The following is a 16,391-nucleotide window of genomic DNA, read 5'->3' on the forward strand; positions in this document are numbered from 1 at the left end:
CACCGTCATCACCTCCTCGTTGACTCCTCTTTTCTGTCTTTGGTGTCTGCGTGAGAAGCTACACAAGCCCAGGCCATACTATCGACGGCAACTCTAGTGAAAGAGAGTGTGTGTATATACGCAACAACCACAAAGATCAAAAGAATAACAAACAAGAAAAGCATCAGCGGGAAAAGAGAAGACACCGCACAACCACATTGCTTTCAGTTTTCATACCTCACTTTTTCGCAAACTCCCCTACACGTCTATGTTCGCCTAGAATGAGGTTGGAATGATGCCCGGCGTGCGCCCAATGTCTCTGTACGCCTTTTCACCACTGCCAGCTTCTTCTTCAATACATCCGCTCTCTGCCATGCCGCACGTGAGTTCCAGCACCGCCTCGGACACCACTCCGCCCGCCGCCACGTCCTGCAGGGGCCCATCGCGTCCCGCAAAGCAGCCGTGGACACACGCGCCACAGCAACGCGCCGACTCGGCCACCTCACAGCACAGCCCCAGCCTCGTTCACTACACCGCCCACCCCCTTCGCCGGCCGCCACGCCGTGCACCCCTCGGAATGACACTCGGCCTCCCCACGTCAGCGGGCAGCGAGGGCCGGGTGAGGGGCGGGCGACTCACGCTGGCACACCCTGCACACCACGCAGGGGCCACAGACGCCTTCACGGTCGCGTGCCGCTCCGACGCAGCGCAGCCCACGACCTGGCCGCCGACACCAGCAGCGATGCACCACTCCGGCCCCCCTGCACCGTGGGTGCGTGACCCTGTCAGCACCAGAAGTGGCTCGGCATTGGCAGGGAGACGGGGTGGGGGAATGCATCGCTTCTCTCCACACACACAGAGTGGGGGAGGGGGGCACTGCACCCTGATGACGCCACGCACTGCGGTGTGCCCGGTTTCCAAGAAGAGGGTTGCACATATATATCTACAAACCCTCAATTGACAAGAGCAACCGAGGAGGTGATGTCCCTCACCGCACTCCTGCACGCTTAGTCATCATCACTATGCACGTGATACCATACACCATGTCAACAGTACATGTATCAGGCGCCTTTGTGCGTGCCTGATCAGTCAAGCACCCTGTAAAACTCAAGTGGAGCAACTCTAAACCGCGTGAGAGTTTCTCAGTGTCAAAAGAAATCAGAGGAGCAGAGGGGCAGAGGTCATCAGCTTGCGGTGACGCAACACTACACATGAGAACGCCCTTCCGAAAACCGCGAGAACCAATAGACGCAATCTTGTTGCATGCCCTTGCAGGTCAGAGATTGAAGTCGAGATACGTCAGATTCACGTAACTACTCGACAGGTTACATGAAGTCATGCATTACACTAGGATTTGTGCTCCTCCTCACCTCACCGCCGATACGAGCACCTTGATCGCGAAGCGGCATGACGACCGAGGGCGGCATATCCGGCAGGCGCGACGGCAGTGCTAGAGAACTAGTGAAATCTGCAGCTCGAACGGCTGCGTCGCGATGTACGGGCTGGCCGAAGCAACTCTCTGGGCTCATAGTACCCACACCGTACGGATTAGATGAGACATAGGAAAAGCCTGTAGACGGTGACGGCTGCGCTGCAGTGGCATTGTCGATTGGGGGTACGTCTCTCAAGAAGCGCTGTCGCTCAGCTAAGGGATCACGTCCTCCGCTAGTGGTCCCCGGAGGTGTGGGAAACTCCATTGAGGCCGGTTCACCACCTGCGTGGGCTCTGTAGGACATCACTCCAGGAAACCTCTGCGCACCGGAAGGCAAAGCAGCTGCCATAGGACCAGGTCGCCCATCGCCCCTGATGGCGCCAAACTCATTGGAGTGTCGCCTAGTTGATAAGGTGACCTCACCGCTGGCGACAAACAGGTCACTGTGCGAATGACCGTGATCGTGGCCACAGCGGCCATCGACGTTGTGTCCATTGTCATGGCTGTTTCCGTGGTCGTGACTTTGATCGCTTTTATGGTTGTGACGGTGGTGGCTGTGCGAGTGGCCATGCACGCCATGACTGTGTCCATGCGCGCCCGTCAGCGGGGTGCCCCACGACGACGGCGCGCTATCCCCGAGACCGTTCGCACTGCTAGCGGGGAAGCACTCCACATACACATACGTCGCAAGCTCAAACAGCTGTTTGCGTACTGCGTGCGACACAGCGCACGCATCAGAGCCGGACATTAGCCTTAAGCGAATGAGCAGCATGCTCTCTGATGCGTTGATGTTCCACCACACGGTTGACTGCACCAACAGCACACCGTCCAGCACCTTGATGTTGCGCAGGCATCGCTCCAACTTGTGCAAGCGCCGCGTGTCGGTCACAGATTTGTTCATCAGCAAGTCGAGCATATCGCGTCCGTTCTGATATCCGACGTAAGAGTAATAGATGGCCAGGAACAGTGCCCCGATCACGTCAGGGGCAGCGCTGTCTGTCACCAACATCACCACACTGGCGACGACGCACGTGATCGGGCACAGCAGGTAAACGACCATTGTTGCAGAACTGTTGTGCACCGTGCGTTGCACGCCACTAGGACTGCCGTGCGCCATCGGCGATCGGCCATGCCCCGATACGCTCGAGGGACAGTGGAACTCCTCAAAGGAGCTTCCGTCTCTCCCTGCACACCTCTCTCTGCACGCCGCAGCATAGAGCATCTGGAGAATATCCTCACTTTGCACGCCTGCCATGCCGTGGTGACCCGTCACACGATCAGTAAGTCGAACATCACGGCAGAAGACGATCTGTGAGAGGAGTTGTACGCCACCGAGGGAGAGAAGAAAAAGGGGACTCGAGTGGTGCGCATGAATGCCACGGTGCAGAGACTCCACCACGGTTGTCACGCAGCCAAACACCAGAAATACGGTGCTGCCGAGACGCACGACGACGCTTAAACGATACAAGCCGAAGCAAAACGGGTAGTTCTGTTGAGTGTCGGCACGGCTGCACAGTGACAGGGTGACGACAGCAGCCATGAGAGAAGCGGCTGTGTTGAGCAGTACGAGAGCCTGCACGGAAGCGATGAGAAAGGGAGTGAAGATGATAAAGATGATGCTCGTTCCCCATAAGAGAGTAAATATGATGGTAGCCTGCTGCTGTCGACGGTGCCCCTTGCTTCGCGCCGGAATGCGGAACAATCGGAGGGCCTCTTGCATCATTGATGAGCTGAGAGAGAAACTAGTGCGGAAGGGGACAAGAGAGATCTCCAACCACAGAGAAACACGAAGAAATGGAGAAACAAAAGGATGCGCAAAGGAAGACCGAGAGAAACCAGTGTGTGTGTGTGGGAGCGATGTGCATGTGTCGTAGGGGAGGATGGGGGGTGAAGGTGTGGGGGAGGAGGAAGAGTCAATCAGCAACTTGTGAAGCAATTCAACAAGAACGAAAAGAGGGAGAGTGAGGGTGTCACGGACGTACGGGGATTCGCATCAAAAGTCGATTAAGAAAAAAATAAAAATAAAAAAGATGCGCCAAATAAGCAGAAGAAACAAAAGTGGAGAGTAACGCTTGGCTGTGTGCTGTCATGTAGCCACATGCGTATGTTTGCAAAGTGAAAGCTGAGATGTGCCCCACGATGAATTGAAAGGCAAACTATTTCGTGAGAAACAGGAGGAGGAGAAGAGGAGGAAGAGGAGCAGGCAATATGGAATCAGCCGCGGATTCGCTTGCCGACGCAAGGCGGATGCTCTGAGCGCCTCAAATGCTGAGCAGCTTCATGTACAGATTTCGTACACAGCCGTGCACCACCTCTCCATCTATCCCCACGGCACTTTCCAGCCGCGTTCTTGGGGCACACAGGCACAAACGCCTCCTTTTCCCACAATGTCAGCGCTGCATCGACCTCCCTCTCGTGTCCAGAGCGCCACCTCTCAAACCCCCCAAAACTCCCTCGAGGACGCGTCGGTTGGATTGAGGTACCCCCACGGACGCAGATGCAGGCCACTTGAATGCCACGTTGGTGCCAAAGGTCGCTGAGGAGACTCAACAGAGTTCTCCACTCAAAATTGAGTCCAACACCTCTGAGGGCGCTGTGCTTTCTCTGTGCGCACACAATGGGGAGATGATGAGCGACAAAGGATACCTGCGGCAGGGCTGCTAAACAATAAGTCATGAGCTGCTTGTGGTATATGCGAATTCCTCCTCAGTCACGGTGCGCAGAGCGATAAAGCCACAAACGGTAACGACACGCCGGCATCCACATGTGGACCCTCCCTCGGCTGGACCTCCGCGGCTGGTAGAGGCGCGTGTCTCACCATCTTCTTCTAAGCCCACAGCACCTCCGCTACCCCAGAAGACGTCGGTGAGGCAAACACCACCACAACCGCCTTCCCTGTAGAAGGGTTCTGCCGAGTCCACAGTCAAGTAGCATTCCCCTCCCCTCGCAACACCTTGCGGACTGTTCACAGCAAAGTCGCGGTGGCACCCCCGAGGTATGGCGATGCAGCATTTCACTCCACTCCATGGGATACAACTGCAAGCGCGCCTCAACATGTCCGAAGAATGGGACAAAGACCATAGACGGGCTCATGGTCACAGTGTGCGGTGCTGGCACCACCACTAAAACCAAGGAAACAAAAGGGGCGCCTGGTAAACGACTTCTTTTCCATTGCAAGCTCGGCCTTCGCTATGGTCCGCAAGGACTCGCGAATAATTCCCGCCGACCCAGTCCAGTGACAGTCCTCACCAACGTAAGCCGCATCGTCAGTTGCCCTTCGCAACAGCTCGGCATCAGCTGCCCCTTGAGGAAATCCTCTATTGGGGAGTGATGAGCAGGGTGGCGCCGCGAATATGTAGCAGCACATTCCGCACCGTGTTCAGGAGCCGCGCGTGCATGCCTTCAAGAACTGCAATCACGCTGATGTTGGTACATGCTGTGAACTTGGCTAAAGTACTGGCAGCAGCCCATACCCACGTAATCGACTGAGCCACCGCCACGCTCCACCTTCCCCTCCCTCCCCGTTGGAATGGTGCGCCATCTCTAGTATGCATCACCCCTCTGGAAGATGCACCTGCTTCCCCTCCTCGCAGGCAGCGGCACAGCGCCATACTGTGCAGCAGCATCTGGCGGCAAACGCCACGTGCACTTTCTCAAAGCCGGCCTGCTTTCCCTTCGCGGCGGGTGGGGGTCAGACCGGGGACAACACTCTCTGGGACAGCAGAGCTCCAGTACAGTGCAGCCGTGCACCCGTATCCACCATTCACATCTTCCACTGCAGTACGGACTCACGCCCCGTGTGTGCCACACAAAAAGACTAGACCGTGAACGATTCTGTCCACCGAGCGCGAGCTTCATCTTTGGCCATTTGCATGGCTTCAGTGCCATCTATATTGATGTTCTTGGTAATTTTTTTTTTTTGGAAAGGGGGTTATGAAGCTCGCAGACCGGCAGGGGCCTCTCGCAGGAGAAAGCGGTAAGGTACGACCCAACGCTTTAGTGTGCTCATGCTGTATTTCCGTCTGCATGATGTTTCCTCTATCGCCTAACATCGTCTGTTTTAGCTTTCACGGGCATTCCTCTCTTGGTGGCTGCACCAATAGAGTTTTTCTCGGCGCCCCCTTTGCCCACTCTTACGGAGCACACTTGAGCCTCAGAGAGAGGTATCACAGGAGTAAGGAGGACTTGAGGGTTGTAGTGCTGTACAGCTCTACCATGACGACGCCTCTCACGCGAGGTGAGGTAAAGAAGCACACTCGAATGCAGAGGCGCTATGAAATACAGTACGCGAAAGGGCTTCTCACATACACACACACGCACACACACACACGCAGTAATGCACAAATGCATCCCAAATGAAATTAGCATCCACACATATGAAGAAGTCACCCCCCCCACCCCTGCTCGCTCTCACTCCCTCCCTCTTTCCAGTCATATCGAGTAGATCGCGGCTTCCATCTCAGGTGGACACGAGAATCCACAGTGTGCAGGCAAAGGCCGCGTTTGCAGCGCACTGCGCCGCTCCCCGCCCACCCACCCCCTCTCTACCCCACAACGACACGCGAACCTTCGAGTCCACTTCCGCTGGTAATTCGATGATTGGAAAACGCCATTCGGCCTTGCAAGACCTCCGTCAGTCCCGTCCGCGCTTCGCTGCCGTTGACATGAGGGGCAAGAGGTGCGCCATCCCCGCCGCCTCCATGGCTCCGCGGATGTCCTGCACGTTCAACGTGGTGCGAGTGGATCCCGTGGCCTTGCGACTGGCATCACCCAGGCAAGCAAGGTAGAAAAATGAGATTGTGGCGCACTTCTGCAGCGCTATGCGCGCGTCACGCGACACGGATATCCCCTCAGGCAGTGCCCCATCCACTATTCGGTTAACCTGACCAGCCGCTAGGCTGCGCGCCTTCATCGACGAGCCAGGCCCGCTAGATTTGGAGCTCGGTATGCGAGCGTGTCCGCTATCACCCATGGGGTCTATATCCACGGCAGTCACAGCACCCAAAGAACCCTTTCGCGCAACACTCTCGCCTGCGTGTGTCAGAGACACAGTCACTTCGCTGTTTTTGTCGGAAAGGCGAGACATTGTGTGAAACGCCCCTGCGCTCATTTGCTTCGACAGCGTTTCCGAGCTGAAAGTGCCGCCGAGCGAGCGAGTGATCGAGTGTCAGCCAGTGAAGCGCTGATGGATCTCCGTGTCTTTTTTGTCAACGGCGCCAGTGCTGGGCCGGTGGTCTAGGAGGGCGCTAAAGAATACGAGGCAGGCCAAAAGGAGAAGCAGCCGCGAGAGGAAGGGGGGCAGGTTGGTGGTGGAGGGTGACTCATACGTGATAACTACAAACTTTTAAATATAGGCATATTTGCATCGACTGCAGCGCTACCAATAGGGGTGGCACAGCGGTGAACAGAATATCAGGGGCTAGGAGGAAGTATTCCCGCGCACTTGTGGAGGCACTAGCATGGGGTATTGCCAGCAGTAGTGATGCCCTCAGAAGCGAGAGGCGGTGGTGGGGAGAGAGCGAGCAGCAAGCGAATGAGAGAAGTGAGAGAAATGCACTTTCCCCTCACACTGTGCCCTTCAGTGGTCCAGCCCACTGATTCGTCCCTGTTCCCGAGGATCATGCAACAGGCCTGCAGGTCACCAGCACTCGGGTGCTCTCTCTGAATCAACGCCACTGAAGCTGTCGCTCGATTACGGTGTAGTTTCTCTTCCTCTTTGTTGCTCTTCGAAAATGAAGTACGCCATCAACGACGGGATGCACAGCAGGCGTTCACGGACAACACACTTGTGAACATCAAAACACACGATAAATCATTGGTGAGCAAACAACGACATCCTCAAACAAATAAGAAGGAAACATTACAGAAGTAAAGTTGACGAGGGCGCCCCCACGAAACAACACCGCAGCACACACACAAACACACGTGTTTTACTCCCATCAAATGAAGACAACGGCACCTCCACACCACCACCTACACGGAGAGAGAAAAAAAGCGCAAAAAAAAAAAACAAAACTAGAGAAGTACACCAAACCCAAATTATTTTCTCTCGCTACATCTGTGGTCAGTGCGTCCGCTCTCTGCCATGCAGCACGTGAGTCCCAGCACCGCCTCGGACACCACTCCGCCCGCCGCCACGTCCTGCAGGGGCCCATCGCGTCCCGCAAAGCAGCCGTGGACACACGCGCCACAGCAACGCGCCGACTCGGCCACCTCACAGCACAGCCCCAGCCTCGTTCACTACACCGCCCACCCCCTTCGCCGGCCGCCACGCCGTGCACCCCTCGGAATGACACTCGGCCTCCCCACGCCAGCGGGCAGCGAGGGCCGGGTGAGGGGCGGGCGACTCACGCTGGCACACCCTGCACACCACGCAGGGGCCACAGACGCCTTCACGGTCGCGGGCCGCTCCGACGCAGCGCAGCCCACGACCTGGCCGCCGACACCAGCAGCGATGCACCACTCCGGCCCCCCTGCACCGTGGGTGCGTGACCCTGTCAGCACCAGAAGTGGCTCGGCATTGGCAGGGAGACGGGGTGGGGGACTGCATCGCTTCTCTCCACACACACAGAGTGGGTGATGGGGGCACCGTGATGACGCCACGCACTGAGGTGTGCCCCTCCGTCATGAGGGTGGCACAGCACAAGGAGAAAGAAAAAAAGGAAACAGTGCCCGCTATACGCGTGGCAGGTTCTGTTGTATGCTGCACCTCCGCATTACTAACCTTCTTCTCATACCACGTCAAAGTCGCGTAGTGAGTTGCCCACAGAGCAGCTGTGAAAGTTCCCTGCGCAGACGGAGGCCAACTTAGCTCCGCCGAGTCGACAGCCCTGCTCGACGTAGTCCCACAGCGTCAGTTGAGCGAGGAAGAAGTATGTGACATCGACACCACAGTACTGCACGAGAATATCTTCGAGGAGGACGCTCCTCCACTGGTCGAAACTACCGCCACAGCACGGATTGAAGAGGAGACGACCGGTGTCCTCATCAATGAAGAGTCCCCAGGTGAGAAAAACGCCTTTCATGCCATGGAGTTGCCACGACGTCGAGAAGAGCGGAAAGCACGAGGAGACCTTCCAGTCGCACACGGCCTGCAAGAGCATACAATAAAGTAAAAAAGAGTGCGTCGCAGTCGGAGCGGACGTCAAACATCAACTTCATAATCTCACGCAACTCGAGTACACGCTTCAAGGGCGATCCGACTCGCAGCGCTTCTGCACCAAGCATGACGACGTCGATAGTGTACACCGCGGAGTAGGTGGCAAGGGTGATGATACAGACGGACTCCATCCGGCCCAGCGAGCGTCCCTCAAGGCCAAGAGCAATAGTCCCCGTGTCACCCCAGTGTGACTCCTCCGTGACACTGTCGTTGTGAAAACAATTCAGTCGCCCTCGCCGCCACTGCTGACGGCGCATGCGCAGCATCTCCTATTCTAGCAGAATCTCATGGCAAACGTGATCGAGGTGGTCCGAACGCTCGACGCGCTGCTTGTCTTGCAGTAAAGAGTCAGGAAAGCGCATGTTGCGGCCATGACCGCACTCTGGCGTAGCATTGCATCCCATCGGCCAACTGTAGCCATACTCACATCAGCATCCTCTCATGCCCATCAGGTGAGAGTGCCGTGGTAGCAGGTTGATTTGTTGAGGGGCATGTGCGTGCGCTGTCGAGTAATCGGGTGGCACCGATGGGTAAACACCATGGGGCAGAAAAGGTGGACTACAGCTGCCGTAAGCGACCGACAGCAGCCTGCTGTCCGTGTCCGTCAGGACGCCGCTGTGGTACGCTGCTGTGCTCTGCCCTGCCAGAGACGGCCGCGGATGTCACATTTGTGTGGATCACCTCCCCCTCCCCCTCCCAATCCGTCGGGCCACGAGCGACACGAGTGGCGTGGTTACCGCTGCCGTCCGCGATCCCCGAACGCATCCCTTCGGTGGAGGTGGCCACACCAGTGGGAGAGCAAGCTGAGTTCGCGAAGCGTCCGTGGCGCTATTGCTGCTACTTCTACATACACTTCCTGACGCTTGGGTGTTGACCTCGTCCATGTATTTCAGGCCAACGTCTACCATCGAGGAGGCCCACTTCTCCACCACAACGGCAGGTGGCATCGTGTTTGCCTCGTTTCGGCAAGTGATGTCGTGGGCAGTGTTTGCCAAAGGTGGGCCTCGCCAGAAACTCACCGAAGAAAAAAAAAAATGGAAAAAACAAATTTGGCAGAATTTTCCCTGCTGCATGCATTGACCGCTCTGCTTGATGGCTTTGAATGCGTGTTGCCTCTTTTGCTGCCTCGTGCAGCAGCGCTCCCATTTCTCCGTTGGGGTCAACTGCGACTAGGAGAGCGAAGAGAGAAAGAAAGGGAGAGAGAGAGACAGAGGATAGGGTTGTGCCGACGGTATAAGCCGTGCACAAGACGCTGTTAGCTGTACAAGAATGCCTGTTCTCCTCCCTCCGCCTGTGCACCCAGGCAACGAAATAGCGCGCCAAATCCGCCACGCGCGCGCACCACTGCTCCGACTGTGCAAAGAGTGGTCTCGTTTCACCCCAGCAACAGGCTACGCAAGCCCACAACAGAGAAATGCAAGAGTGGGGGAGGAGGGGGGCAGTAAAACTGAACGAGGAGGAGCAGACGCAACCAACGGTGAAAGCATCACACACAGCCAGAGATGATATCAGAACGAGAGAGACAGAACACCGTAGACGCAAGAAAGGGAGCGAAAAAAAAGGCAAGAGGTGCACGGAGATGGGCTAGCAGGGCTCAAATTGGTGGAGAACGGGAGAGTGAAGAGACATGAATAACGAAAAGAGCAACCCCCCCCCCAAAAAAAAAGGCACGTGTGAAACACCCACACACAATTGAAAGGAGAGAAGGAAAGCAGAGAGAAGTGCAAAACAGAAGCAGCCAAAAATAGAAATCAGCCTGAAGCCAGTGAAGAGGACACAAAGAGACAAAACAAAGGGACAGCAGTTCTCTCTTCAGCAGTGGAAGCGCGTCCGTCTAGTTTCTGGTGTAGTGGGGGTGGGAAAACTACTCGACGTCAGAAGGTAATGATGAAAGGGAAAAATACAACAGAAGGGTGGCGACCTTAAAGGGAAGGGAAACGACTGTAAGCGCGATGAAGAGGCAACAGCACAATGACAGGCGAAAAAAAATAAATAAATAAATAAATAAAAGAAGGTGGGAAAACACGACCCGGCAACGTGTGCGTAAGCGTAGTACAACAAACGAGAAAGGAAAACAACACTGAAAGGGGGGAGGGTGATCCAAAAAGAACCGGTAGGAGAACAGTGCACGCAGGGTCACTAAGCGCACACCATGCCCCACGTCCACTAAACGTTAACTCCGCTGCACGATGAGAGGGTTGGTGGAAGAGGCGGAAGAGAGATGAGGAGCGCGCGATAGATAGGAAAGAGGGAAAGAGTTGAGGTGAGGAAAGGAGCAGTGAAGGAAAATCGTGCCGGATAAGATAAACGAGAGGAGGGAAGCAAAAAGGAAACTGAAAAGGGAATAGAAAACCCCCGAAAAAAACACGGGTGGAGAGAGGCAAAGCGAAAAAGAGAACGTCAACAACAACAACAACAGGAAATGCAATACGGCGACAAGGACAAGCAAAACAGCTTGATGAAAACCACCCTTGTGATCGAATGAGTGCGAGAGAGCGCGAGCGCATGAAAAAGGAATGCCGATCACGAACAGGAAAGCATGACGGGTGAAAAGGGGAGGAAAGAAGAGACTGAGAAGACGGTGCTCTGGGTTGACGCACGTGCATGTGGGTTCCGTCTGAGCAAAATAAAGTGTGCAGGGTTAAGTGGACTGAACCAAGCCCTTCTGGCATGTGTTGAGAAACACACACACAGAGGCACAGACAAACACCGCTAAAATGTAGGGGGAGGGGTGGAAGGTACTTTGAATGGCGGAGTGAGCAGAAGGAGAAAAAGAGCGAGAACCAGAACTTCAGCAGGGCAAGAGAAGAGGAGAGAAGGGAAGAAACGAGCGAAGTTTTGGTGAACTCAGACGATGCAGTTGCCAGAGTGTGTGCTGCTGTGTATGAGAGAAGCAGAAGAGAGAGAGGGATTTGAGCGGATGAGGCCGGCTGTGGAGAGCTATACATGCACACACACAGACATATATATATAGGTGTGTGCGTGTGTGTGTGTGTGTGTGTTTAATATAGCGGTCTCTCCTCTCTCTCTCCACTTTGCCTTTTTTTTCCTGCTGCCGCAGACAAGCACAGGCGCACCACCGGGGGGGGGGGGGGGGGCAGTGCGAGAGGCCAAAGAAAGAAATGGTGAGCAAAGGCGGGGAATATACAAAAAAAATTTAAGGGGGGCCGCGCCAAACGCTGCCGATGCCTGACGAGTGCGGCACGAGTCGGAAAAAAAGGGGGAAGAGAGAGGTAGCGTGAGAGAAACAGCAACGGAGGTGTGCGTTCAGAGAGAGAGCGCGCGAAAGGAAAGGCAAAGCGTCGAGAAGAGCGGAGTTGCGCAGCACACGTACGTGAGGAAGGGACACACACGCCCATCGTGAAAGACGAAGCACGAGGGCTGGCCATTACGTACTCACAGCCAGCGATTTGCTGCACTCAGAGTCGCATCAAAGCAACGGCAGGAGGGTGGTGGGAGTCGGGGGGAAAGACCGACAGAATAAGCAGAAGCGCAGGGTGCACAGTAGGCAGCACAGGTAAACGTCTCGCTCTGTCTCTCTCACTCCTCCTCGCATCTTCGTCATCTCCATTTTGGACGGAGTAGTACGGCAATCGCACCACCCCTGCACACGTGCAGAAGCAAAGGCCCTCGGGGCGTTTTTTCCACCTTCTTACGTCCATCGAGAAGACGTCTGCGCTGTTGCAAATCAGCGCGTCCTTCCCAGCGGTATTGGAGGCAATTCGTGTCGACGGATATGTGTGGATCTGATAAAAAAAAAAAGATAACACTCCTCCATCTTACTGCCTCACCACACCAAACAGCGAACCGCTCGGCGAGCGCAGGCTTATAACCTTGGCCAGTCGACGTCCGTGGGCACTGCCAGTCCGTGCGCTTACTGGGCTCCTAAGAAGGATTGCAGCGTGACAGTGAACTCAGTTTTGCCTCGCACCTGCGCAGCCACATCACGGCCTGTGTACACAGCAGTTCCATCCACTCGCAAAACACGCCAGCCCACGACATCCGCAAAACTGCCGACGCGGTACGATACGCCAGGCAGGCGTTGCCCCTCCTGCTGCTGCTGCGCTAGTGCACGGGCAAAGGGGGATACGAGCATATCCCCTTCGGCCTCATCACTGTTATCAGCCACTCCTGATGGTCTAGTCACCATCGTCTGCACACGCAAAATCTTCGCGTCGCCGTCGAGAACCACGCCGAGTGGGACACGCTCCGAATCCCGCTGCACTACTACGTCGCGCACCTGCGGCCCCTCAATGCTGGTGCCTTTCGTTCGATCCACTAAAACGGCCTCCTCGGCAGGCAGTGGCAAAGGTGACGCCGAGCGCGCACGCTGCAGTTCGCGGTACTGCTGCTGTGACTTAACCACGTTGATAAATAGACCCTGCTGGTGTGTGTCGTTCATGGTCCTTTCCATCCTCTCCAGCATCTGCATGACGCCACTAGACCACCGCAGCGCACCCTCCATCCGTGCCGGAAGCCGAGGGAACTCCTCATGCAGCTGCACCGCCCACACATGGGCCCATTCGTAATTATTGCGGCGATGCATCTCCAGTTGCGGGGAGTGCGTGGCGTTGTCCAGCAGCCGACCTCGGAAAGAGGACGTCATGGGTGCCACTACTGAAGCAGAAGGCCCATGGCTGATGGTATGCGAGTCGATTGCGCCGTGCAGGGATGACTCCAGCAGGATGCTCCGGTACTCGCGCAGGATGCCGCTCAAGACGTGCAGGCGCTTCACAAGGTACCCATGCACGCGTGCAAACGTACATGTGATGTCACCCACATGCACTTTCGGGTACTCACGTAATCCATCAGGCGGCATCACTGCGCCATCGCTTTCCTCGTTGGCGATACCGCGAATGCCGTGGCTGGGTGCGGGGTCAATGCACCGAAAGAGCTGCGGGTATTGATCGAATAGAAACACCATCTCCTGGGCTTGACCCAAAGGCATCCACAACAGCGTTGGCTGCTTGCGGTGAGCCTGAACCACAGACAGCGTCGAGGTGACGTGGCGCTGACGCAGAGTCGAGTCCTTGAGAAGCTTTGTCTTGTCCTGCAGCTCCCCAGTGAAGTAGTGGAGACGGCCTGTCGCGCGCAGGTGCCGCAGCTGACGTGCCGTGTCGTGCTGTAGCCGGAAGAGCATCTCCTTCGTGTACTCCACCGCTGTGGCACCAGTGAGAAGCGGGCTAATAGAGGGGCCTGGCACCCCACTTAACACACCGTCGAAGGACAGCGCGACGTCATGCGCTGTCCGCTCAGCCTGGGGGCCATGGGCAGAGGACACGCCAGCGTGGCGCCCTGTTTCTCCCGGCCAGTGGTAGAGGTAGTAGGTAACAAAAAAGGCGCCATCCATAGCGATGGCCGATGTGGTGCCGCAGACCGGCCAGTCTTCCGCACGAGGCTCGTGACACCCAGCAGCGGCGCGAACAACGTCCGAAGAGGGCGGCACCAATCGCGCCACCGGAGGCTCACCGGCACGGACGCCAAAGGGGGGCGCCAGCTCACGCAGCCATACCAGCACGCCGAGGCACGCAGCATACACTCGGCGGCACTCCTCCTCGGCAGCCCGGTCGGTGTATGTAGCGTCCGTATAGTATCCGAAAAGGTACTGCATTCGCGGCACTGCAAAAAATGTGCGGGAGACAGAGTTCACGAGCGCCACAGCCAGAGCGGAGGTACTGCCCATGCCACCGCTGTTGGCACATGTGGTGGAAGACAAAGAAGGCCGCCGCGACGCTGATGGGTGTAGTGGAGGGCTCAAAGAACTGCTGGTCGCCTTCGAGAGTGGCCTCTCTTCCACGCGACAGCAAACTTCTTCAATGGCGCTGTAGAGAAGCTCCGTTGCGGCAACACGCACACCGCCGCATAACCGGTACACACGCCCCCACGATGCGCCAGCACCAGCAGCCTCATTTGGCATCACTTTACTTTCGGCACCGCCAGATGCACCGCGGCGTCGAAGGCGCTGTCTATGGCGTGACGCAATCCACTTTGCGATTGGGGTGGCCGGGGTGGGAGGTGCGCGTGGCTCAATCCCAAGATGAAGTGCGGCTAAGACGGTTGCCTCCACTTGTAGGTCCAGCCCAACACGGATAAGACGACTATGAAACGGCACAAACCACGAAAGACTGGACGACACAGATGACGCTGTTGCGGTCTCCGAAGGCAGCGCAGCCGTTTGAGCGGCACTGTAGGCGGAGAGGACTGGAAGAGCCGCCCTGCACTCCGCCAAAAGGGAGTTGTAGCTGCCTAGGAGAGTGGCCATATGCTGTGGCCTCTGACTCCAGTAAGACGTTGAGGGGAACGCAGATGCCGCAGTAGCAGCAGCGGACTTCCACCACGTTGCTAAACTGACATTCAGAGCGGTGTGCACGGTGCGATGTTGCAAATCACTTAGCTCTGCGGGGGAGATCACTGGTTTTGGCTTCATGTCCGCCCAGAGCAACTCCACGTGCTTTGCCAGTTGCACCTTCTCGGCTCCCGTCAAACACGCTGAGGCAGCTGCCCTGCCGTCCGGCTGTGCGCTCGTCTCTACCGCTCTTGCCGTCCCTCTCTCGTCGACGCGTGGGGTCACATCGCTACAATGAGCATTCATTGATGCGCTTTCCGCGGCAATAACGCACCGCAGAATGGAAACGTAATAGATGAAAATGAGGTTTTGCAGAGCCGCCACACACCCGGCGAACGGTGGCGCGGTGCTTAGCACCTGCATCTGCATCCGGAGCTGCGTTGCCTGCCTCACGACAAACCAGAGGAAGGGGATGCCACGAAAATGATCCAGTTTCCTCTCAGAAGTCGTCCACGTCATCACCATCGACGAAGATAGACGATGGCACACTACACTCAGTTGAAGACACAAGCGCTGCAGCTGCTCCGCCACATTTTCTGCACTGAACCTGTCTACACACGCAGCCGTGGCGCCGTCGCCTGGTGACGACCTCCCTGCCTTGTAGGCGCACACGTCTGCAACCTTCATCAGTGAGAACACAGCAAGTAATAGCAGATCCATTCGAGCAAAGCTTGCACGCGACCCGGAAAAAGATGACTCGGTCAGAACAGCGAGGCATTCAGTGAAAGCGTGTACGAGTTGGATAAGAAGACTGCTGTACGCAACTACCTTCTCGCCGCGCCACGCCGACGCCTCTACCCCTGCCTGCGACATGTGCTGACCATCTTCCTTCCGCTCGTGCACATTGCGCCCTGCTTGTCCAGGTATCGCAGTGCTGGCTTCCTGTACCAATGCCACGTTGGTGCTGGAAAAGGCAACTACGCTTGCCTCGAGCGCAGAGGCGAGAATGGACAGCGAGTGAAGACTGACAACATCGTCAGCCGAAGCGGCCAGCGTCTCTTCCGATAACTGAAGCGGCGCAATAGACGGGTCCCTCATGTAGTGTTCGAGTCGTGAAACGGCGAGCAGCGAAGTGAGCACCTCAGCGGCCTCATACGAAGAAGGCGTCTTCGCCTGAATCCCTGTAGACGGGGGCTGCATAGAGAAGTGAACACGCACAAGACTGTGCACAAGGTCCGTGAAGCGCGATGGTGTGAGTGTCAGCAGCGCTGAGGCTAGTGCGGACATCGAAGGAGATCTACGCCCCTCGTCACCGCTCTCACCGGTAACATTTTTGTTGGATGTCAGGTCAGCGTTACAGTTTCGCTGGTCCGAATAGGACACCTGTCTGCTGCCATGCTTACGTTGAGAGAGAGCGGCAGGGCCGTTACGTCGCTGTCGGCGGCGAAGGTGCTGCTCCACTGAAGTGGTCCTACGCGACCTCCCTGCGGGGGCCTCCACACCGGCAAACACCTTGGCCAAGTGTCGTACCTTGG

At 56.6% G+C, this 16,391-nt stretch overlaps 3 protein-coding genes and 1 pseudogene across 4 annotated transcripts; all 4 read right to left on the minus strand.

Annotated features, from left to right (window-relative positions):
• Positions 1-1,304: 1,304 nt before the first annotated feature.
• Positions 1,305-3,134, minus strand: LBRM_32_2050 (conserved hypothetical protein; the record flags this gene model as incomplete). The annotated part of the gene is made up of 1 exon (XM_001567510.2): positions 1,305-3,134. One exon carries the CDS (start codon positions 3,132-3,134, stop codon positions 1,305-1,307), a length of 1,830 nt encoding a protein of 609 aa, XP_001567560.2.
• A 2,910-nt stretch (positions 3,135-6,044) lies between these two features.
• Positions 6,045-6,521, minus strand: LBRM_32_2060 (conserved hypothetical protein; the record flags this gene model as incomplete). The annotated part of the gene is made up of 1 exon (XM_001567511.1): positions 6,045-6,521. The coding sequence occupies one exon, from the start codon at positions 6,519-6,521 to the stop codon at positions 6,045-6,047; it is 477 nt and encodes a 158-aa protein (XP_001567561.1).
• Positions 6,522-8,142: 1,621 nt separating this feature from the next.
• LBRM_32_2070 lies at positions 8,143-8,836 on the minus strand (annotated as a pseudogene). Its single transcript is given in 2 exon segments — positions 8,143-8,400; positions 8,402-8,836. Coding segments are annotated over 2 exon segments (693 nt in total).
• A 3,608-nt stretch (positions 8,837-12,444) lies between these two features.
• On the minus strand, positions 12,445-16,143 carry LBRM_32_2080 (conserved hypothetical protein; the record flags this gene model as incomplete). The annotated part of the gene is made up of 1 exon (XM_001567513.2): positions 12,445-16,143. The coding sequence occupies one exon, from the start codon at positions 16,141-16,143 to the stop codon at positions 12,445-12,447; it is 3,699 nt and encodes a 1,232-aa protein (XP_001567563.2).
• Between the last annotated feature and the right edge of the window lie 248 nt (positions 16,144-16,391).

Source organism: Leishmania braziliensis, chromosome 32, assembly GCF_000002845.2.
Source record: "Leishmania braziliensis MHOM/BR/75/M2904 complete genome, chromosome 32".
Taxonomy (NCBI): Eukaryota; Euglenozoa; class Kinetoplastea; order Trypanosomatida; family Trypanosomatidae; genus Leishmania; species Leishmania braziliensis.